This window comes from Sphaeramia orbicularis, chromosome 22 (genome assembly GCF_902148855.1).
Source record: "Sphaeramia orbicularis chromosome 22, fSphaOr1.1, whole genome shotgun sequence".
Classification (NCBI taxonomy): Eukaryota; Metazoa; Chordata; class Actinopteri; order Kurtiformes; family Apogonidae; genus Sphaeramia; species Sphaeramia orbicularis.
This window is the reverse complement of record NC_043978.1, coordinates 10444901-10470488: the sequence shown is the minus strand read 5'-3', so window position 1 is coordinate 10470488 and position 25588 is coordinate 10444901. Positions and strand designations below refer to the sequence as shown.

The 25588-nt window shown below is 38.2% G+C and overlaps 1 protein-coding gene across 1 annotated transcript in view; it reads right to left on the bottom strand.

The window, feature by feature from the left end:
- manba (mannosidase, beta A, lysosomal) overlaps positions 1 to 24618 on the bottom strand; it is a 29258-nt gene extending 4640 nt beyond the window's left edge. The window contains exons 1-14 of the mRNA XM_030126308.1: positions 24342 to 24618; positions 21468 to 21562; positions 19099 to 19204; positions 18152 to 18325; positions 13145 to 13268; positions 11555 to 11724; positions 11297 to 11407; positions 9367 to 9518; positions 7855 to 7972; positions 6994 to 7080; positions 6056 to 6223; positions 4889 to 5107; positions 2497 to 2661; positions 1111 to 1255 (exon numbers count right to left, since the gene is read on the bottom strand). Of these exons, the coding sequence (XP_029982168.1) occupies positions 1111 to 1255; positions 2497 to 2661; positions 4889 to 5107; positions 6056 to 6223; positions 6994 to 7080; positions 7855 to 7972; positions 9367 to 9518; positions 11297 to 11407; positions 11555 to 11724; positions 13145 to 13268; positions 18152 to 18325; positions 19099 to 19204; positions 21468 to 21562; positions 24342 to 24533 (2026 nt within the window). The 5' untranslated portion in view covers positions 24534 to 24618. The remainder of the gene's footprint in view (positions 1 to 1110; positions 1256 to 2496; positions 2662 to 4888; positions 5108 to 6055; positions 6224 to 6993; positions 7081 to 7854; positions 7973 to 9366; positions 9519 to 11296; positions 11408 to 11554; positions 11725 to 13144; positions 13269 to 18151; positions 18326 to 19098; positions 19205 to 21467; positions 21563 to 24341) is intronic.
- Between the last annotated feature and the right edge of the window lie 970 nt (positions 24619 to 25588).

The following is a 25588-nucleotide window of genomic DNA, read 5'->3' as shown; positions in this document are numbered from 1 at the left end:
CGGGAGCCAAATCCAGCCCACCAAAGGGTCCAATCCGGCCCCTGGGATGAATAAGTGAAATGTAAAAATTACACTGAAGATATTATTAATCAAGGATGTTCAATCTAAAGTGGGTCAGACCAGTAAAATACTATCATAATAAGCTATAAATAATGAAAAAAGCAAATTTTTTCTTTTTGCTTTAGTGTCAAAAAAGTAAAATTACACAAAAAATGTTTACATTTACAGACTGGCTTTTCACAAAAAATATGAACAACCTGAAATGTCTTAATAGAAGTATGTAGTATTTTAACAATACTGTGATCTGTAAGTTGTGATGCACATGCATAAATGATAACCTGAAATGTAATATTATTAAAATTACACTTATTTTTCTTAAGAATTTTCTGGTTGCTCATATTTGTTCATGTTACGTTCAAGTGTGGTTCGTAGATGTAAACATTTTCATTACGGAATTTTACTTTTTTCACTCAAAAACAGAGAAAACTTTGGAGTTGACATTATTTCTAAGTTCTTATCCTATTATTTACATTATTTTACTGGTCCGGCCCACTTTATTTCACATTAGGCTGTATGTGGCCCCTGAACTAAAATGAGTTTGACACCCCTGAGTTACATGGTCAAAAAAAAGAGAATAAAATAAGCAACAAAATGAACAAAAACAGCCAAAGGAATTAATTAAATAAACAAAAATGAATAATAAAGCAACAAAATAATAGGTAACATGAACAAAATAAACCACAAACTGAACAAAATTTAAGAAGACTCGGTAAAAACACAGTAAAAAACAAAAAACGACAAGAAAAACTGAGAAAAAAAAAAAGCCCAAACCGTCTATTTTTATAGTGAGTCAGCCTCACTCACTGCTCTGTATTTTACCCCCCCATTCCACAGGTGGTGGGGGTGAACTGAGCATGCTCAGATGTCTACAGAAAGAACAAGGTCTATTCTCTCAGCACGATTTTAAATTTTTCCTATCGAGCAAAAGGTTGAATTTTTCTGAATAATTAAAATAAATCCTACCTGCAGAACGCTCAGCACAGACACGTCAGGGGTTAAAGGGTTAAACTTATGTAACAGAGTTGGGGGACGGACGCTGTGTCCACTCACCGATGGATGACCAGGACGGCGCCGGCCAAATGTCATTGAGCTGCCAGTAGAGGGCGCCCATGGTGCGTCCTTTGCCGTCGATGATCTCAGTCTGACTTCTGCGATAAAACTCAGTCTGAGCCTTCACACACTGGGCCTGCATCACCTGGACTTCCAACCACAACACACACACCAGCAGCAGGTTACGACATGATACTGCAGTACTAGTACATAGCCTATTTTTAACTTTACCTGTATATATACTTATATGTTGTATATTTCCTTTATTTGTACTATAGAGTTAGCTTTTTGCATATATTAGTAGTATTTACATTTTTAATATTTTATCTTGTAGTTTTTGTATATTGTTAATATTTTTCAGTATTTTGTGTGATATTTTTAAACTCTTTTTGTACTTTAAGTGTTTGCTGCTAAGTAGATTTTCATTGTTCCTGTAACAGTGAAAATAAAGATCTATTCTATTTCAATTCTATTCACCACATTTAGTCATATTAATGTTTGTCCATGCTGTTTTTAGCTATTTTTGCTTTCTGTTGAGTCTACGTGTGAAGTGGGCGTGTCTGTCGGTGCAGTGGGCACGTCTCTCAGTTAGGGGTGTAAGAAAATATCGGTTCCACAATATATTGCGATATTTCATTTCATGATACTGCATCAATATTAAAAAATGTGTATTGATATTTTTTGGTATTTATTGAAATGCAGACATGGCGGAGGTTTATTTTTGGTTTTTTGTTTATATTTTTTTATCCTGCAAAGTCTTTTATTTATATATTCACGTGGATATTTTGCTCTGTTGTTTGTATATGACAAAAGTTGTATCGTGATATTGCAGGTCATACATGTAGTCTTTTTTTAAATTGATAACACCGATTTGTTAAATAATGGTTAGTTCAAGCATCCTAAAAGCACTTTTTATTGTCTGAGAGGGGCAGATGTTAGTTTTCAGGAAATAATAATAATAAAAAAAGAAGCAAAACAAAAAAACTATTGCCTTATTAACAGTATCAGAATACATCGCAATATATCATATTGTGATCCTAGTATTGTGATTTGTATCGTATTGCCAGATTCTTGCCAATACACAGCCCTACTCTTGGTGCAGTGGGCGTGTCTCAGTGCAGTGGGCGTGTCTCAGTGCAGTGGGTGTGTCTCAGTGCAGTGGGCATGTCAGTGCAGTGGGCGTGTGTCAGTGCAGAGGGCGTGTCTGTCAGTGCAATGGGTGTGTCAGTGCAGTGGGCGTGTCTTTCGGTGCAGTGGGCATGGGTCAGTGCAGTGGGTGTGTCTCAGTGCAGAGGGCGTGTCTCAGTGCAGAGGGCGTATCTCAGTGCAGTGGGTGTGTCTCAGTGCAGTGGGTGTGTCTCAGTGCAGTGGGCGTGTCTGTCAGACCTGGGTCATGTACAGTGTGTGGGTGAACCTCTTCAGGGCGTCGGTGGAGTTGGGCAGGTGGAAATGTAAGGCAGCCTGTCGTAACATCTGCTGGTTTCCATGTTCGTGATGCTGACGATGGGAGGAGAAGTTACTGTCGTAGCTCCAGTCGTCGTCGACGGAAACCTGAAGAACCATCAAACCAACAGACGAGGAAGGAAAAACAGTCAACTGAGCTGTACCGTCCATCCAAACTAATCCATCCTGTCCTTTAAATCTCCTCCTAAAGCCTGTAAACCTCACATTCCTCCACTCTAAAGACATTATCGACCTTATTTTAACTTTGTTACTTGTGATATTTTTATTTTGTTTATTTGACAGCGACACTGCAGTCAAACAGTTGTAGCTAATGTGATGTATATAAAGTTTATAGCTAGTGCTAATTTTCAACTCATTTATACAGTAACATGTCATTTCTGTCCCGTTTTTACACCATTTTCTTCTTCCTACATTTTGTTTTTAACTGTAACCATGTGGACATGATGTGGACAAGAGTGGACATGATGTGGACAAGAGTGGACATGATGTGGACGTATGTGGACATGATGTGGACGTGAGTGGACATGATGTGGACGTGAGTGGACATGAGTGGACATGATGTGGACGTATGTGGACATGATGTGGACATGATGTGGATGTGTGTGGACATGATGTGGACGTGAGTGGACATGATGTGGACGTATGTGGACATGAGTGGACATGATGTGGACGTATGTGGACGTGGGTGGACATGATGTGGACGTATGTGGACATGATGTGGACATATATGGACGTGAGTGGACATGATGTGGACATGATGTGGATGTATGTGGACGTATGTGGACATGATGTGGACGTATGTGGACGTGAGTGGACATGATGTGGACGTATGTGGACATGAGTGGACATGATGTGGACATGATGTGGACGTGAGTGGACATGATGTGGACGAATGTGGACATGATGTGGACGTATGTGGACATGATGTGGACGTGAGTGGACATGATGTGGATGTATGTGGACATGATGTGGACGTGTGTGGACACGATGTGGACGTATGTGGACACGATGCGGACATGTGTGGACATGACGTGGACATGATGTGGATGTGTGTGGACACGATGTGGACGTATGTGGACATGATGTGGACGTATGTGGACATGATGTGGACATGTGTGGACATGATGTGGACGTGTGTGGACGTGTGTGGACATGATGTGGACATGTGTGGACATGACGTGGACGTGTGTGGATGTGTGTGGACATGATGTGGACATGTGTGGACGTGTATGGACATGATGTGGATATGAGTGGACATGATGTGGATGTGTGTGGATGTGTGTGGACATGATGTGGACGTGCGTGGACATGATGTGGATATGCGTGGACATGATGTGGATGTGCCTGGACATGATGTGGAAATGCGTGGACATGATGTGGACATGATATGGACATGCGTGGACATGATGTGGACATGCGTGGACGTGATGTGGACATGCGTGGACATGATGTGGACATGCGTGGACATGATGTGGACATGATATGGACATGCGTGGACATGATGTGGACATGATATGGACATGCGTGGACGTGTATGGACATGATGTGGATATGAGTGGACATGATGTGGATGTGTGTGGACATGTGTGGACATGATGTGGACGTGCGTGGACATGATGTGGACATGATGTGGACATGATATGGACATGCGTGGACATGATGTGGACATGCGTGGACGTGATGTGGACATGCGTGGACATGATGTGGACATGATATGGACATGCGTGGACATGATGTGGACATGCGTGGACATGATGTGGACATGCGTGGACGTGTATGGACATGATGTGGATATGAGTGGACATGATATGGACATGCGTGGACATGATGTGGACATGCGTGGACGTGTGTGGACATGATGTGGACATGCGTGGACGTGCGTGGACATGATGTGGATGTGCCTGGACATGATGTGGAAATGCGTGGACATGATGTGGACATGATATGGACATGCGTGGACATGATGTGGACATGCGTGGACGTGATGTGGACATGTGTGGACATGATGTGGACATGCGTGGACATGATGTGGACATGATATGGACATGCGTGGACATGATGTGGACATGATATGGACATGCGTGGACATGATGTGGACATGATATGGACATGCGTGGACATGATGTGGACATGCGTGGACGTGAGTGGACATGATGTGGACGTGAGTGGAAATGATGTGGACGTGCGTGGACATGATGTGGACATAATGTGGACGTATGTGGACATGATGTGGACGTATGTGGACATGATGTGGACATAATGTGGACGCGCATGGACATGATGTGGACGTATGTGGACATGATGTGGACGTCACCGTCTTCAGGGTGGAGAACGACGGCCATGACTGGAAGCCGAACTCGGAGGCGAATCGCGTGCGGGGGAACGTGCTCCAGTCCCAGCAGTCGTCCTCGTAGCTGTAGAAGTGCGTGTCTCCGAAGTGGGGGTCGTAGGGGTTGGACGCCACCCACCCCTCGCGCTCTGACTCCGCCCCGTTGGTCGGACTGGACACGAGGAAGGGCCGACTGGGATCCTCCTGAAGACGGTTTGATGAAAAACTTTACTTATATTTATGTTTCTACTAGTGGACAAAAGTATGTGGACACACGTTGAATTCAGGTGTTTCTTTTCTAACAGAGGTCTGGGATCCAAAACAATAATGACTAATGTCAGAATAGAGTTTTGTATTATGGGAAAAATATCATTGCATTGGTTAGTTTGGGTTAAATTGTTATCTTTGTTTCCAAAATAGATGGTTTTGACTTCATTTCTCTCAACATTGATTTTGTTTTTTGTCCATGACTTTGATTTTAAATGTTCTTCCTCTAAATTTCTAAAATATTCTTCCTGCTCTGACTGTAAATAATGATTTTCTACCACATCTAACCATCTGCTTTGATCACATCTGACTGAGGAAGAAAAATCTACCATTAAACTTTAAGGAAATATTGATGTTTTTATCTTAAATCCTCATGAACAGGACATCTGACAGCTGTAGACATGATGTGTCCCAATACTTTTGTCCATATAGTTTGTAAACAACGTAATCATTGTCACTATTGATATTACTGATACCACTGTTATGACTATTATATAATTTATTTATGAATTTCTTACTATAATTAGAATTTATCATTTCTAAAGTGTGATTATCTGTTTACTAGTGTGTCTATAATTATTGACGTTATTTTCTTTTTTTTGTGCTAATTCTGTCCTGTTCACATATAAAAAAAAACAACTATTTTTTTAATGCTATAACTTGATTTTCCAAATGTCATGTTGTTTTACTACAGCTTCAATCCTTTGTAATTTGTTGCTGTATCACTGTAAATAAATATATATATTTAGGTTTTTTGGGGTTTTTTTTCCAATTAAAAAAATACATATTAATACAAATGTATTCACATCTCAATTAAAACTCGTCAGTTGTTCAATATAAATAAAAGTGGAGTTACCGCTGCGTTAAACCATGATAAACTCTGACCTGTTGGACCAAAGCGCGGATGTTTTCCACGTACAGCGTCACGTAGTCCTTCACGTACGTCGCCCTGTGGGATTCTGGGATATCGAACCAGTTGGTGGCCAGAGCCGCTTCGTTTTCATTGTTTCCGCTCCAGATGATTATGGACGGATGAGACTTCAGACGCTGAACCTGAGGGCGGAAAAAAAAACAAACCCAAACACGTCAGAGAATATTCAATCTACATCCGTGTTCGCTTTTCATTTCATTTTTGTTTGTGTTTGTTAATAAATGATAGATACTTTTGTCATTTTAATCTTAATCGGTCTTTAGTCGTTTTTACAGGTTTGTAATGGACGTGTGTCTTTAGTTCTAACAAGAAATATAAAATATGTGAAAGATTTCTGCTGTCATCAGATTAATAAACCAAAAATAATGCCACCCAAGATTAGATTACATTAAATTCATTGATTAAAGTTCTGTCTAATCTAATCTAATCTAATCTGCACAGTATGTATAGTTTAATAATAGAAAAACTAATGAAAATTATACAAAAGTAATAAAGTGATAATAAAAAGCAGAAGTAAGAAAACTAAATTACCAACAACAAACAAACAAATATTGCACATTGGAATAAACTGCATTGATATAAATAAATAAAAACCAGATGTTTATTCTATTACTATAGTTTATATTTAGACAATATTTGGTCTTGAATAAAAAATAAATAAATATGTGAGTGTGAGTTTTTACTTTATAAATGACTGGTTGAATTTAATGGGATAGATGTTAAATCAATCCCATTATTTCATCTGTTCATTTTCCTGAGCTGCAATATTAGATCCACTGTGTTTATTTCTGGTTGTCGGTTAAAACCCTCGGTGTGATGCTCATTAAAGCTGTGTTTCACAGGTTTCAGGTCAGTCACAGCTGGTGGGTTTGGACTGTATGGACGAACTGACCTGTTGGATGACCTCTGACCTCACCGTCTGGATGAAGTCGGCCTCCGTCGGGTACATGGCACAGGCGAACATGAAGTCCTGCCACACCTGCACACAAAGAGTTAAAGCAAAGAGTTAAAGCAGACACAAAGAGTTAAAGCAAAGAGTTAAAGCAGACACAAAGAGTTAAAGCAAAGAGTTACAGCACACACAGAGAGTTAAAGCAGACACAGAGAGTAAAAGCAGACACAGAGTTAAAGCAGATACAAAGAGTTAAAGCAGACACAAAGAGTTAAAGCAAAGAGTTAAAGCAGACACAGACCAACCTGTGTACGAGGGAAGGAACGGTACGTCTGCAGTAGTAATAGTAGTAGTAATAATAATAATAATAGTAGTAGTATTAATAGTAGTAGTAGTATTAATAGTAGTAGTAGTAGTAGTAGTAGTAGTAGCAGTAATAGCAGTAGTATTAATAGTAGTACTAGTAGTAATAGTAGTAGTAGTAGTAGTAGTAGTAGTAATAGTAGTACTAGTAGTAATAGTGGTAGTAGTAGTAGTAGTAGTAGTAGTATTAATAGTAGTAGAAGTAGTAGTATTAATAGTAGTAAATAGTAAATAAATAAATAAATAAGTAGTAAATAAATAAATAAAGCTTTACTAGTAGTATTAATAGTAGTAGTAGAATTATTATTATTATTATTAGTAGTAGTAGTAGCAGTAGTAGTAGTAGTAGTAGTAGTAGTAGTAGTAGTAGTAGTAGTAGTAGCAGTAGTAGCAGTATTAATAATAGTAGTAATAATGGTAGTAGTAGTAGTATTAATAATAACAGTAGTAGTAGTAGTATTAATAATAATAATAGTAGTATTAGTAGTAGTAAGTCACCATGATGCCCATGTGGTCACAGAGGTCATAGAACTGGTCCTGTTCGTAGACTCCGCCCCCCCAGACCCTCAGGGCGTTCATGTTGGCGTCAGCAGCAGAATGAAGGAGGTTTAACAGACTGGAGGAAAAACACACCTGATTAATACTCCTCCTCCTCCTCCTCCTCCTCCTCCTCCTCCTCTTCCTCTTCCTCTTCCTCTTCCTCCTCCTCCTCCTCCTCCTCCTCCTCCTCCTCCTCCTCCTCCTCCTCCTCCTCCTCCTCCTCCTCCTCCTCCTCCTCCTCCTCCTCCTCCTCCTACTACTACTACTGTGAGACGTGTGTCTTCCTTCAGATGGCAGATGAGTCCCAGGGTGTGACTTCAGATCCTGCTCTGATCCATGCAGTAAGGCTCTCTAGTTAATTTAAGGCAGATACGATGCCCTGGCATATACACACATATATATATATATATATATACACACATATATATGTCCATGGTGTATATGCTGGGTATGTGGTTGGATACACACAGTTCAGCAAGTTGTCAATTACAGGCTGAGTGCTAAATGGTCCAAGTCATAAAAAAACAAAAAAAAAAGAAAAGAAAGCCTATAAGCTGTTAAATTCTGCTTGATGAATGTTTTTGTTTGCTTTTGCAGAACGTTTCGTACCTTTGGACTGAACAGTGATGAAAGGTCATGTTTGTGCCACCTGTTCCTGTTTGTCTCCATGGAAACCTTTAGTGGTTAAGTGAGCCGCATATGAACTAGGAAACTTTCTGTGGTTATACGTGCTCAGCTGAACTTCCTGAAAATGATGCTGAAGCACCTGCATCCTGCAGACGTCTGATGCACCTGTTGAACTTAAACTCTCGGATGTCTATGTGCTGTTTTTCATGTCAGATGCTCAGGCCTCATGTGGGTCAGGCCTCATGTGGGTCAGACAGACCCCACGCAGGGTACTGACGTATTCTGCCCAGTAACATGTATGAACCAATAATATGTGTAAGTGAATAAGGGGAGTCTCCACAGTCACTAAAGACTAGAAAATGGAATGAAGCAGATTCAGAGGAAGAAGAGTGTTGGATGGTGATGTGTGGATGAGACACCAGTGGAAAACTCACATGTGTGGATTTTCTGTGGGTTATTGCTGTCTTCATTACACCAGATTGTGGATTGACCTGTTTTAAACTTCAGCCCTGCCTGTTGGTGGATGATTCTTCATTCTCCTGTTGGCTTTTTCATCACCTACTGCAAGGGTAAGTTCCTTCAGCATATTTGGCAAACCCCAGCAGGTAGTAGGCCGGCTTTAGCCACAGTAGTGCAGTAACTCAAATAAGTCTGGTTTATGGGATTACTGTGCTGTGTGTTACTACTACTACTACTACTACTACTACTACTACTAAAAACACAATGAAGAAGGTTCAAAAGACTGGAGGAAAAACACACCTGATTAATACTACTACAACTACTACTACTACTAGTACAACTAGTACTACTAGTACTACTACTTCAAGGTGGTCCTGAACTCACATATCTGGGGTGACCTGGTCCTGGAAGGCGTGGGCTGGGATCCAGTTGGAGCCTTTGAGGAAAACCGGTTTACTGTTGATGCGGAAGAAGAAGCTCAGACCTGGAGACCCAGGGACAGGTTCCTGGACCAGTTCCACGGTCCGGAAGTACACCTGGACCAAGTACAAAGACCACAAAGTATAAAAACCACCATGTACAAAAAAACTACAAAGTATAAAAAAACCTCCAAGTCCGAACGGTCCTTGTGAGTGGACAGGAGTGGAACCTCCAACTGCACCACCTCAGAAGGACTGCAGCTCATTTATAGACGGTTTAAAGGTGCTGGAGACTTTTGTGACCAATTTTTCATCAGATCTGTCAAACCTCAGTCATATCCTCAGTATCATGAATCTGTAAGTCTGTCTGTGATTACTCACCTGAATCTCTTGCATTACGGTCAACAGTTTCAAAGTGCCCTCCACTGTAAACAAAACCCATGTGTTTACATTCAGACCTGGAGGTAATTCGGGCATCTTCGGAATTTTTTGTCACGATGTGCATTGTGGTAAACGGAGGTTTGCGCAGCGCGAGCCTCCGTTGGTGGATGGCACTTTGAAAATGTTCACCGTAATGCAAGAGATTCAGGTGAGTGATCACAGACAGACTTACAGATTCATGATACTGAGGATACGACTGAGGTTTGACAGATCTGATGAAAAACTGGTCACCAAAGTCTGCAGCACCTTTAATAATACGCTGGTGAATGGGAATTTTTTCTCCATCAACTGACAGGATCGTAGTTTTATGAAACATGTTTACAGTTTAAACTGACAGGATCGTAGTTTTATGGAACATGTTTACAGTTTAAACTGACAGGATCGTAGTTTTATGGAACATGTTTACAGTTTAAACTGACAGGATCGTAGTTTTATGGAACATGTTTACAGTTTAAACTGACAGGATCGTAGTTTTATGGAACATGTTTACAGTTTAAACTGACAGGATCGTAGTTTTATGGAACATGTTTACAGTCCAGATGGAAAATCAAACTGATTTTGTTTTACTGACATTTGTGACACATGAGCTGTTTCATCAAAGATCCTCTGTGGTACAGGTGAACACTCCACAGAAAAGAGCAAAGACACACAAGAACATGAGGACAGAGGACAGACTCCTCCACCTCCTGAGGACAGCCTCCTCCTCCTTCTCCTGTACTGGACAGACTCCTCCACCTCCTGAAGACAGCCTCCTCCTCCTCCTCCTCTAGTGGACAGACTCCTCCACCTCCTGAAGACAGCCTCCTCCTCCTCCTCCTCAGGACAGCCTCCTCCTCCTCCTTCTCCTCTAGTGGACAGCCTCCTCCTCCTCCAGAGGACAGCCTCCTCCTCCTCCTCCTCCTCCTCCAGAGAACAGCCTCCTCCTCCTTCTCCTGTACTGGACAGACTCCTCCTCCTTCTGAGGACAGCCTCCTCCTCCAGAGGACAGTCTCCTCCTCTCTGCTCCTCCTCCAGAGGACAGTCTCCTCCCCTCTGACCCTCCTCCTCCTCTCTGACCTCCTCTCTAACCTCCTCCTCCTCTCTAATCTCCTCTCTGCTCCTCCTTCTCTCTATTCTTCCTCCTCTCTGCTCCTCCTCCTCCTCTCTGCTCCTCCTTCTGTCTGAGGAGTCTGGTTTATTCCAGCTCTAAATGTAATGTGTCATCAGATAGCTTTTGTTATGATTTGGTTCGTTATAAATAAAATGCAATTGACTGATTGTTTGTTTGATTGTTTGATTGATCGGTTGCCGTAGTAACCTGTCCGTACACATGTGCACCTTTATGGTACAGTGTGAATGGGCCTTCAGTAACAGGAGGTCACATGTCCAGTGTCCTCCCTGTTGTTGTTGTTCGTCTGTTTGTGCTTCAGTGTGTCGACTGTGGGGTTTACATGCGGTGACCTCTGACCTCTGACCTTTGACTCCTGACTGAAGAGCACAGATCCGTCCCGAAGCCCTCGGACCCGGAGGCGGTATGAGTTCTGGTCCCCGTGTCCTCTGGGCCACCACAGGTCCACCTCAGTACTCTACAGTACCAGAACAGGTAGAATGAAAACTCCACGACACGATGAAAACAACAACAACAGACGTACGTTTAATTCTGTCAGAAAACCCACATGTTCTTATTTTATATGGGTCTGTGTGCAGGGCCTGAACCAGCGCGGGTGTTTTACCGTGTTTATGTGGAGGATGAAGGTGTTCTTGGTTCTTCCCTGGAGGAACCGGCTCTGATACGTCTGATCTGAGAACAGCTCAGGGATGGAGACGCTGACCAGGCCGTCGCTCGTCTGGACGGCGTCAACCATCAGCTCCACCTGCACCGACCACCGGGAGGCGCTGGAATCTACACAGCACAAGGGAAATGAATGGTAGGACCAGAGAGGGACACAGCTTTCATGTGGAAAATACATTTAAAGGTGCAGTCTGTAGGAATTCTGTTCTCAGTAATCATAAACTGGCCTTGACTGTCAGCAGACATTAAGGAATCCTGTTCATTTAAATCCTGATCTCACTGACAGTACTAGTCCAGCCAGAATATTTGCATTTGAAAAGGTCAGTGTCAGCCCTGAAATGATGTTTATGTTGTCATCATGTGTTTTGGCCTGAGGCTCCGCCCATCACCTGTCTACCAATCACAGAGTCAGTACCTTTGTTCATCCAGGTTGGTAGTTCCACTGAGCTGCAGCTGGAACATTTCTGATCACAAATGTCTGATAATAATAAATCTTGAAGGCCTCTGATTATTCCCAAATACGTCGTGACAAAGTGAGAAACAAAACAAGGAGATGTAGGAGATGATTACCTCCGCCAAGGAGGTTATGTTTTTGCCAGGGTTTGTCTGTCTGTCTGTCTGTCTGTCTGTCTGTCTGTCTGTTTGTCTGTCCGTTAGTGTGCAACATAACTCAAAAAGTTATGGACAGATTTTGATGAAATTTTCAGGGTTTGTTGGAAATGGGATAAGGAAGAAATTATTAAATTTTGGTTGTGATCGGGGGTGGGGGGGGCCCACGGGGGGGGGGGCGCAGACCAGAAAATTTCATCAAAATCTGTCCATAACTTTTTGAGTTATGTTGCACACTAACGGACAGACAAACAGACAGACAGACAAACAAACCCTGGCAAAAACATAACCTCCTTGGTGTGGGGGGGCCCACGGGGGGGGCCCACTGATCAGCCTTGGCAGAGGTCTGCGCTCTCCGAGTGCTTCTAGTTTAGAAACATGGAGACAGATGAAAGAGGAGAAGAATTTGAAGACTGACGCTGGCTCTGCCTTAGTCTGACCACCAGGAAGAGCCACTGAGAACCAGGGCCGCGGTCTCTGCACCTGGTCCCAGACCGTGTCTTCACCCGGGGCCAGGCTGCAGTCTCTTCTCCTGGCCCTGGTGAAGAGACTGCCGGTCCGGGACTGGGGAAGAGACCGGGTACCGGTGAAGAGACTGCTGGACTGCCTTACAGAACTTGGAGTGAAGGAACTTCTGACATGTTTTACACAGATCCACATTTCTCTGTGAACACTGAAATAAATCAAATGGGGTTTTCTATAAGATGGAGGTAATAAGTTACAGTTTCCTGCCCTGAAATTGCATTTTGATCGATTCATTATTTTTAAAGTTACCATTGCAGAGAGTCCGATTGTAATTTTTTTGGGACATACAGTATAACCAAAATGTGTGTGAAAACTAGAAACACAGTAGATTCCTGGTGGTGTTACCATGGTAACAGTAAACGTATATGAACATGTGACGTGGTGATGGAGGACGTACCAAACAGAGGAACAGAAGAAACCTGGATGAGCTGCAGGACGTCAAAGGCCTCCAGGTGAACTCCCCTCCATAAACCCAACGTAGGGAACGAAGGACCCCAGTCCCAACTGAAGGAACTCTGCTCCTGCAGGAACACAGATAAACCCTTTACTGCTCAAATCACAGGGAAACGACACAAGAAAATACAGGAAAAACTGAAAACACATGAGCAGACTGATGAGCTACAGAGCAGAAGTTGGAAGAAAAGTACGAATAAGAAGAATTTAAAATATATTTAACCTTTTACTGCTGACATTTAACACAAATAATAGAAGAAAAAAAAAATGTCTAAAACAACTTGGATACATCCTGTTGATTCATTGGTGTTTTGGTTCTAATGCTGCCTTCATGTGCTGTGGAAATTATGGTAAATACTAGTTAGGGACTTGAAAATCACACGTCGTATTTTCCACTTAAGAACTGGGATGAAAATAACCTTTAACCTTTTCAACATGACAGAGAGCAACAAGGGATTCATGGTCCGTTATAAATAATGCTTTTATTAACGTTCTCCTGCTGTTAGCTGATAATTTTACACACTTACAGCAAACACAATTAGCAAAAAAAAAAAGGAAAATTACACAAAAAATTGCTGTATCAGATGAATGAACACATCCAAAACTCTTCCACCCAAGTATCAGATCCCCATGAACTGTATTTCAGTCATTTTCATTTTACTACGACAACAAAAGCACTTGAACACAACACACTTATAATTTCTAATCCTCAAGTGGAAATGATCATTGTCGAAATAGCACCTGAAGGCAACAGACGTGTGTTCTGGTATCAGACTGCCCCCTGCTGGTCAGAGTTGGAACAGCAATTCTACATTAAACCACTATGCCAGGGGTGTCAAATCTGAAGTGGCTGAACCAGTACAATAATAGCATGAATGCCAATAAATACTGACAACTCCAAATTGTTTTAGTGCAAAAAATAACATTAAATTACGCCAATATGTACATTTATAAACTATCCGAACAAAAAGGATGTGAATAACCTGAAAAAAAATGCTATTTGTTTGGAAATACAAGTACAATTTTATCAATATTATGCCTCGACTTATCATTTATACATATGCATCACAGATCAGATCTACAAAGACACAAAACATTTAGTAACAGGCAGAATATTGTTAAAATTATACTTAATTTTCTTTAGACATTTCAGGTTGTTCTTATTTGCTGAGGTTATTCACATTTTATTGTTAAAGGATAGTTTGTAAATGTAAATATTTTCATTATTTAATGTTTTTTGCACTAAATCAAAGAGAAAAAATGGTGTTATTATTTATAGGTTACTATGACATTATCTTTGAGTTTGATGCCCTAACTTGCACTTTGCAAATTCATCTCGCGGGCCGAATTGGAACCTTTGGCGGGCCGGTTTTAGCCCCCGGGACGCATGTTTGACACCTGTGCACTATGCTCTAAAAAAAAAAAAAAAAAGAAAAATAGTCTCCAGTGTCCCTGTACGTCAGCGTCATGTTCTATGTGAATCAGTACCAGTTAAATATGTGAGGATGTCAATCAATCAATTTATTACAAAATAATTACAAATAGTCAAATCGACAATTCATTTACAAGATCCATTTTGTAATCAGACCCCCCCCAGCAGCAGTCCTTATAAATGGGGGCCCTTACACATGTGACGAGACATAATTTACACTATAATCATTAATAAATTCTAATGTTCTAATGCTGCATTCCAGTCCACCTGTAACTTATGCTTTTCCAACCTTCTACTGGTGAAAATGCACTGGAATGTCAGTCGAACCTGTGACTTCCCACACGTCAACTCGTACTAGATCCATGTACTCCCAGTTCTGAGTTCTGACGTCACATAGCAATGGAGTGTGTGGAAGTAAATCTGTCTCATCAGGTTTTGAATTATAAAAGCCACTGAATTTCTAGCACTGAATTTTTTTGCACTGAAATGAAGTATCTGAATTTTTTCGGCGTCACATGACCAGCCTAACGTAACTTGATTGGGTGGCTGTCGGTTTGACTTGAGATGGAATTATCGCTTATCCTTGGTGTCCTGGATGTGTGATCTCAATTTTTTGCATCTGAATTTTTTTTTATTCTAAATTTAGGAACATAGTAAAAATGAGAGACAAAAAATTCAGATACTTCATTTCAGTTGAAAAAAAAAAAATTCTGATACTTAATTTCAGTGCAAAAAAAATAAATAAATTCAGATACTTCATTTCAGTGCAAAAAAAAAAAAAATCAGTGCTAGAAATTCAGTGGCTTTTATAATTCAAAATCTGATGAGACAGATTTACTTCCATAGGCGCCCCCCCCCCATGAATGTGGTGTTTATGCAGACTGTATATTAAAACAAGGTGTTACTCTGACGTTATTTATCTGAAAATGTTCTGCATATCAGTCCATAACACCTTCTTCCAGTCTTCAGTAGTCCACTGGTGGTGTTTCATGGTCCAGCCAAGCCTCTTTTTCTGATTCTGAAGTCTCAGCAGTGGCTTTCTGCTGCAACTCCACCCATCAAACCTGCAACTGTTCAGTCTTCTGTTCCCAGTGTAAACTCAGACTTGCTTCCTCCTCCACTATCTTCACTGTGCTTTCAGCTGTTGTCCTGTCAGTCTCCTCTCACTCCGGCTGTTGACTGTCATAAACTTATCTTCTGATTCTGTTGTGTCTTTGGTTCTGCCAGACCTCTTCCTGTCAGCATTACCTCCAGTTTCTGAGTGCCTTTGGATGGTGAAGGAAACTGGACTTACTGACACCTGGACTTTCTTGGACATTTCTCTGTAGGACAGACCTACATTTTTCAGTCTTATGATGCTCTGTCTCTCTTCTATCATTAATTGCCTTTTCCTCTTTTCCATTTTTATAGTAACACACGACTTTCTGCAGTACAATACTGTTCAAATAATGCTCACAACGGTATGGTACCAAAGTGTGTTCCAACTAGGGATGGAACCATATGAAAATTTCATATCACGGTTATTGTGACCAAAATTATCACGGTTATCATTATTATTGCGGTATTGTTGAAACTGTGCTGAAAATGTTCAAAAAGTACTAATACACACTGAAATAATTTAACCACGTTTTATTGAAAAAAATAAATAAAAAATAAAATAAAATAAAATAATTAGCACAATGCACTTTCTGTTGGCCAAAACATTCAAGTATTAACCCTTAGTGGTCTGAGCCTATTTTGTTTGTTTTTCAGTCCTTTTGATTTTGCCTTTATATACTATATAAACAAATGTTTACTACACCCATGTTTGGGATCTTTTTTTTTTTCAGCACAACTTCATTTATATCATCTGCCTATTATTTTTTTCACTTTAACCTACTATAAAAACATAAAAGGACAAAAAACACACAAAAAATATATAAAATCCGATTTGAAAAATGTATATAATTTATTGCATAAATAACACACAGATGTTTAACAAACCTTTTCAAAGACTTTAAAAGTGAATATTGGTTCCAAATATTAGGTATAGAAAATTAAAATTGTCATAAATTAAAACTATATTCAGATATTTGACATAAAAGCAGATCTTTACATAGGTGTTTTTTTCCCCTAAAAGTGCTGTAATCAAAACGGTTATCATGATAATTAGAATTTAAATGGTAATACTAACCGTCTGCAATTTTACCGTGGTTTATCGTTATACCGGTAATCGTTACATCCCTAGTTCCAGCACTACTTTTCTGCAGACAGAGGGGGTTGGAAGGAATTCACAAACGTTGAGACACCTTGTTGAGCCGCATTATGTAATAAATTCCCATTATGTAATAAAATTCAAAATGTAATAAGAATGTCACGTCATCTTGTAATAAAGCCGCATTATGTAATAAACTGATGCATTTTGTAATAAACTACCTCAATGCATTATGTAGTAATTTTTTTTTGCATTATGTAGTAAGTTATTAGAATTTGAGAAGTTTATTACAAAATGCACTTGACACATTTTTATTTTCAGGAAAATGTAATGTGCTAAATTAATCTTTAAACTGTGTGGTTAAAGTTCTGATTCCATTACCTGTAGCTCCTGTGACTAATTTCTTCTAAATTGCTCTGAAATGATATTAATTTGGATTGTTATTACATAATGAACCATGTTATTACATTTTTTTTAATAAAAATGTGTCAAGTGCATTTTGTAATCAATTTCTCAAATTATAATAACTTACTATATAATGTGAAAAAATGTACTACATAATGCGTTGACATAGTTTATTACAAAATGCATCAGTTTATTACATAATGCAGCTTTATTACAAGATGACGTGACATTCTTATTACATTTTGAACTTTTATTACATAATGGGAATTTATTACATAATGCGGCTCAACACACCTGGAGGAATTGGTAGCACCAACTTTCCAGGCTTGATCAACCTCCATTGCTGCAGAACTGCTTTGTTAACCCATTTCTTGTTTGCTGAAAAAGGCTTTTTTGTATAATTCTGAAATGTACATTGTTTTTCAGTTTTGTTTAACCTTACCTTTTTTTTTTTTGTTTGTTTTTTAACCCCTGGCAGTTCACCGCTGACCTTTGTACCATTTCAAGCTGTTCATTGGACTGCAACTGCTTGAATTTCAATACAAAACTGAAAAAATTGGGGCGTTCTAAAACTTTTGACCAATAGTGTATATATATTTATGCATTCCTTTTTGTCTTATTTCCTGAAAGTGTGGTTGGCTAAGTGTACAGGCTTATTAATATCATTTTTTACATACTTATTTAATTTACTTACTACCCTTTTATCTTTTTTTCCTCTCTCTTTCTTCTTTTTTATAATCATTATTGATACCCTTTTTTTCTTTAAAAAAAAAAAAAAAAAACAGAACAGTGTACTTTGTATGATTGATGTCATGTATAATATCTTATAAGACTGTTCTGAATAAACATTTGATTAAAAAAAAAAAATTCTAAAAATTGACCTCTGAGCTGAAAAGGTGAAACGTTCCGTATGTTCTTACTTTTCTGATGAAGTTGACGTGACACTGTCCGTTCTGAACGTCTGGAGGACACTCTGGAGGAACAGGATAAGCAGAATGAGCCTTCCTCCGCTGAGACGCATAAAGAACAGGAGACGCCAAACTGATGCTCAGCACGTTTTCAGCCTCTTTCAGCAGCGGTCGGACAGAAAAGGCCTGGACGGTCCAGAAATACAACACATAGAAGAGAAACACGTCACATACAAGACAGCACCGTCTAGAACAGCAGAACCAGACACATGTACGGTTCAGGAATGGAGAGACAGAGAATAGAAAAGAATAGAAATAATACAGAACAGAAATATAGAAATAATATAGAAATAACAGAAATAGAATGGAATGGAAATAAAATAGAATAGAAATAGAACAGAAATAACATAGAAATAGAATGGAAAAGAATAGAAATAGAACGGAAATAGAGTAGAAATAATATAGAAATAACAGAAATAGAATAGAAATAAAATAGGAACAGAAATAATTGAATAAAAAAGAATAGAAAAACAGTAAAACAGAATAGCCTTTATTGTCATTGTTTTACTCTAGTCATTACAATAATATCAATAAAAAACTAATATGTTAGAAAATAAAATTACAACAGAAAACTAAATAGGAAAATAGAACTGGAAATTTAACTAAAGTAAAATAAGAACAGAACTAAAAGTAGAATAAAATAAAAAAAATTTAAAAAAAAAAATAGACAAAATACAAAACTGACACAATATTAACAGTGTGTATATCTATGTGCTGTATATCTATTTAAAAGGTGGAATTTAGCAGAAACCTGTAAAATCACATTCATTTCTATATAAACTCCAATGGTCTGTGATTCACAACTTTTAAATATCTAATTAATTCAGATTCAGTGTGATAGTTGATCCTAAAGCTGGTTTAACCCACAGGAGTTTTCAGTGTTTGGTTTGTGAACGTACGTATGAACGGAACATGTTGTCTGTTCCACCCAGAGTGAATCCATTCAACTGAACCGACGCCACCGTGTCCACGCCGTCCAACACCAGAACCACCTTCTGTTTGGACCTGTTTAAGAGAAGGGAAGATAAGGTAATGTAAGATATAAGGTAAGGTAAAATAAAATAAGGTAAGGTAAGATAAGATAAGGTAAGATAGGATAAGATATAAGGTAAGATAAGATAAGGGAAGGGAAGATATAAGGGAAGATATAAGGTAGGGTGAGGTAAGATAAGGGAAGGGAAGGGAAGGGAAGATGTAAGGTAAGATAAGATAAGGGAAGATATAAGGTAAGGTAATGTAAGATATAAGGTAAGGTAAGATATAGGGTAAGGTAAGATAAGGTAAGGTAATGTAAGATGTAAGGTAAGATATAAGGTAAGGTAATGTAAGATATAAGGTACGATAAGGTAAGGTAATGCAAGATATTGGGTAAGGTAAGACATAAGGTAAGGTAATGTAAGATATAAGGTAAGGTAATGTAAGATGTAAGGTAAGATATAAGGTGAGGTAATGTAAGATATAAGGTACGATAAGGTAAGGTAATGCAAGATATAGGGTAACGTAAGACATAAGGTAAGGTAATGTAAGATATCAGGTAAGGTAAGATATAAGGTAAGGTAATGTAAGATAGAAGATAAAGTAAGGTAATGTAAGACATAAGGTAAGTTACTGTAAGATGTAAGGTAAGACATAAGGTAAGGTAATGTAAGATATAAGGTAAGGTAAGACATAAGGTAAGGTAATGTAAGATATAAGGTAAGATAAGGTAAGGTAATATAAGATATAAGGTAAGGTAAGATATGATAAGGTAATGTAAGATATAAGGTAAGATAAGGTAAGGTAATATAAGATATAAGGTAAGATAAGGTAAGGTAATATAAGATATAAGGTAAGATAAGGTAAGGTAATATAAGATATAAGGTAAGGTGAGATAAGGTAAGGTATACTTCATTGATCCTCCAAAGGGGAAATTCAAATATACGGCAGAGCTAGACGATATTTCGGTGGTGGATTAGAGCCACATAAGAAAATAAAAACACTTGTCACTATTAGTATAAAGTCATAAAATACCAAGATAAAACCTGTAATTTTATGAGAATAAAGTCGAATACAAAAAGAGTCACAATTTTATGAAAATAAAGTCACAACATTTTGAGAATAAAGTCGTAGTTAAAAAAAAACAACCAAAAACTCAATTTAATGAAAATAATGTCGTACTTTTATGATATTAAAGTTGTAAAAATTGTAAAATAAATTTGCAATAGTGCGATAAAAAGTCATAATTTATAAAATGTTAGCCTTAATCCTTGTTGATGACAGAGTTTCCAGTTACAGCGAACACAACAAGCGAAGTATCAACTGTCACTTCTGTTGGAGCAGACGACTAATGCTAATGTGTTGATGGTGGGTGGGGCTAATAGGCTCAGGATTTGGTAGGCGGGGCTACTAGGTTCAGGATTTGGTGGGCAGGGCTAATAGGGTCAGTATTTGGTAGCTGGGGTTAATAGTATAGTAGTAGTATAGTAGTAGTAGTAATATAGTAATAAGTAGTAATATAGTAATATAGTAGTAGTAATAGTAGTATTTGGTGGGTGGGGCTAATAGGTTCAGGATTTGGTGGGCGGGGCTAATAGGCTCAGTATTTGGCCTTTGTATGTAAACCCCAAATAAAAGTAGAACCTCACAGAATGTTCCAAGTTCTCTGTTATGCGAATAGTGGGTACGACTTTATTCTGTGAACAAGAAAAGCACTTGGAGAGCACAGACCTCCACCACGACAGATCTGCCCCCCCCCCCCCCCCCCCCGATCACCACCAAAATTTAATCATTTCTTCCTTGTGCCAGTATCAGCATTTCCTGAAGACTTCCTGAAAATCTGACCATAACTTTTTGAGTTATCTTGCTAACAGACAAGCACACACGCATGCAAACATCCAAAGCAAAGCAATCACAGTACCTCCTGGCGGAGGTAATTATAATGTTTTTTCCACCTGTTTTTAAATTACATTATTCTTGTAATATTATGACTTTAATCTCATAAAAGTACACTGTTATTTTTGTTAAATTATGAGTTTTTTTTAAACTATGACTTTATTTTCATAATATTACAGGTTTTAACTCGATATTTTACAACTTTATGTATTTTTATTTTCTTAAGTGGCCCTGATACACCGTCGGACAATATGTATCAAATATAATAGACACATAAAAAAGATAAAAAATATGTTGAACTGACTAAAAATAACAAAAAATATCAATAATAATGCTAAATAAAGCCACACATTTGACTGTTAAACCAGTCAAACCAGTGTGTATGTCATGAACCCACCTCAGCTGCTCAGACGTGTTGAACGTGGTCGTGTACGTCCAGTTGTCGAACGCAATCCAGCGATACGCCACGTCATTGAACCTGAAATAAGGATCCTGAAAAACACATTTAAAGGCTGAAAGTCAGGTTTATTTCACCTTAAACCGAGGTTTGGAACTGAAATTAAATCGATGAAAATAAGAGAATTTAGTCGAGAAGGAACAGGTTAAAAAAAACAAATGTTCACACGTCTGGAAATAAACCTGATAAATATGTTTATGAAGGATTTACAGATTTAAAGTCAGTATTTAACACCTGACTCTGTGTGTGTGTGTGTGTGTAGGTTATTATCGTTAACGAAAACTAACGAAATGATGAAAACTAGAACTGTAAAAATATTTTCATTAACTGAAATAAATAAAAACTATAATTAAAAGAAAAAACGATAACTAACTGAAACTGTATTGTGTGTTTACAAAACTAATTAAATCGGATAAAAATTATGGATAAAATTCCCTTAGTTTTCATCTTTGTCAACGTCGGATTGATATGAAATCGATTTATTTCGCTCTAGCAATTTTTAGCTAGCGGCACCATACGACACTTCACGGTCCGTCACTTGTGGTTTCCAGTCGTCTTCTGGTCCCCACTCTACCTGGAAACATGGAGACTAAAGTTGGGAGAAAGCAGCAGAGTCCTGTCTGGAATTTATTTGAATACGACGACAGAGAAGAAAAGATATGACAAAACTAAAATTAAAACTAAAACTAAACTAAAACAAAGCATTTAGGAAAAAATAAAAACTAATAAAAACTATCAAACCTGCTCTAAAAACTAATTAAAACTAACTGAATTAGAGAAAAAAAAGTCAAAACTCAATAAAACTAAACTAGAATGAAAAATCCAAAACTATTAGAACCTTGGTGTGTGTGTGTGTGTTTTCACCCTTTTACTGTCATTTTAATATTTAATGATTTTATTTAAACAGGATCCAACAGGTAAAAGTGAGCCATTCTTCACATCGTACAATAAAACCATATTATACAAACTAAAACTAAAACAAAGAAACAATTACTGTTTTTATTATTAATAGTTTATTATGATGGTGTTTAATTGGTCTGACCCACTTTAGACTGGACCCTAAGGCCAGTTTTGGGCCCCGGGCCGCATGTTTGACCCCTGTGACGTACATGTATATAAACAGTAAGAAGCATTTGTTGTTTGGACCTTTTTTAGTCTTGCTCCAGTGGTTTTTATATCATAATTGTTTGACATTTCATTTTTGTTCTGTTTTCTTTCTTTCATTTGTTTGCCTTATCATAGATGATGACTTACTTTGCTGCTCCTTTTAGAATCTGTTTCCTGTCATTATTGAAATGTCCTCTAAAAGAGTTTGTATGTTGTATGGTATGTTCTAAACCACAGGTGTCAAACATGTGGCCTGGGGGCCAAATCCGGCCCACCAAAGGGTCCAGTCCAGCCCTTGGGATGAATTTGTGAAATGCAAAAATTACACTGAAGATATTAACAATCCTTTTAGTTCAGGTTCCAAATTCAGACCAATTCAATCTCCAGTGGGCAGAACCAGTAAAATACTATCATAATAACATATAAATAATGACAACTCCAAATGTTTCTCTTTGTAAATATAAATATGCTCATTCATAATTACACTAAAACAAAGTATAATTTTGCAAAAATCTGAATAACCTGAACAAATATGAACAACCTGTAATGTCTTAAGAGAAGTAAGTACAATTTTAATAATATTTTGCCTGTTATTAAATGTTTGGTGTATTTGTAGATCCACTGTGATCTGTAAGTTATAATGAACATGTGGAAATGATAAACTGAAGCAGAGTATTGTTAAAATTACACTTATTTTTTCACTTTGTTCATGTTATTCACATTGTTTGAAAGGATAGTTTGTAGATGTAAACATTTTCCTAATGTAATTTTTCTTTTTTTTTTTTTTCTGAAAAACACGTTTGGAGTTGACATTATTTATATATTACTATGTTATTATTTTACTGGTCCGGCCCACTGCAGATCAAATTTAGCTGAATGTGGAACTGAACTAAAATGAGTTTGACACCCCTGGTCTAAAGTTTGACCCTTTCATGTATGAATTATGAGAACCTTAATGAAGATTTTTTTCCCTGAGTGTTTTTAGTGAACTTTAGGCATGAAAAAACAATGTCATTGAAATGTTTTTTTTTTTTTATGAACCTATTTTTCGTGGATTAACAAAAATGTCCACTCCCACTTTTCTGGACACCATCCGTTTACTTTTTGAAGCAAAGAAACATGTAGTTACTGACATACTGTGTGAAAACTATGAAATAAATGTTTTTTTAATGTTGCTAATCTGATGTTTTCTCACATTTTAACATACTATAATAGTAGATAATACTCATTCAAATAATATGCAAAAAAATAACAAAACACAACAACTTAAAAAAAAAAAACTGTTAATTACAGTCAAACAACAATTAGCAATTCATTTACACTCAAATATGTTGCTACAGCTCAGGTTTCTCAAGAGCTGCAAATTTACAGTAACTGTATGAATGTCAGTGTATTATGGGATGGTGCATAAGTATCCACTGTGTTGGCTGATATGGAACTAAAACAACCAAACCCAAGAATATATAAGAGAACAGCTGGAGAATACCTGTCCACTGGAGTGACCAGTGTGCATTAAAGGGTTTAAAAAAAATAATAAAAAAAAAAAGGATATAAACAGTATGGAAGCGTGTAGTCACGTGGATGGTTCAACCAATCAGCGCGAAGTTCAGGAATCGGAAAGTTAATGGAAAATAAACGGTTGCTCTAATACCCCCAGGTCCAGGTCCAGGACCAGGACCAGGTCAGTCCTTCTAAAACCCTCCGTACCTGGATGTATCCCAGCTGCTGCAGAGCTGAGTGGACGCAGCCCGGAACAGACCCGGATCCGGCCACAGACCCGTCCGAGTTCCGCAGGCTCCACTTTCCGTCCAGACTGACGGAATGAGCAGAAAAGGCGCAGAAAAGCCCCAAGCACAAACACAACACGAACCCAGCTGGAGTTCTGCTGTTCAGAGCCATGGTTCAGCTCATTTCCAACTGCGGAAACAGCTTTGGACTCCGAACTCCTGCATGTTATCAAGATTCTGTGCCGAGGGACTTCCGGGTCATGTGACCGCGTGTCACGTGACATATGACAGCTGACCAGAGTGAACCACGAGGGGAAACTTCACCAGGAAGAGAAGAGTTCACGGACACTAAGGAAAAGGACTGTCTGATCAACAGTTTGGGCATTTTTACTGAATTCCATTAACGAAAATGAAAAAATATATAGAAAAAAACAAAACTGATTTTACGTTTTTCATATTGAGTTTCTTTATTTTTTAAAAGCCCTGAATATCTTAAAAAAGAAAATGCCTTAAAACTTTTAATTACTGAAAAATATTACTTAAAAAAATCTGTATAAATGACAGACGTACACTGCAAAAAGGATGTCTGAAATTATTCTGTGCCGAGGGACTTCCGGGTCATTTGACCACGTGTCACGTGTCAGCTGACCGGAGTTGACCACGAGGGGAAACTTTAGCAGGAAGAAAAGACTTTATATAAGGAAAAGGACTTTCTGATAAACAGTTTGGTCATTTTTACTAAATTCCATTAACAAAAATGGAAAAACAAACAAAAACAAAAACAAAAAACGGATTTTACGTTTTTCATATTGAATTTCTTTATTTAAAAAAAAAACAACAAAAAAACAAAAACCCTGAATCTCTTAAAAAAGTAAAATGCTGTAAAACTTTTAAATATTATTGAAAAATATGACTTAAAAAAGCCTGTTTTATTTTTTCTCTCTTCTTTGCCCTTTGCACCTTTTCCTGTTCAGATTTGTAAAAGAATTTACCCCATGAATGTTTTGTCCATTAAACTTGATGAATAATAACAATTATTATTAAAAAAAAAAAAAAAAAAAAAAAGGGGGGGGGGGGGGGGGGGTATCTGCAGGAAGAAGGTTGTGATTTCACACTAAACCTGCTGTGTTCCTTTACCTGTGTGGACTGGGCTTGTGTTCCTGTTGTTGTTTTTAACTTCATTTACGATATAATCCATAACAGTTAAATACCATCTGACCTTGTACA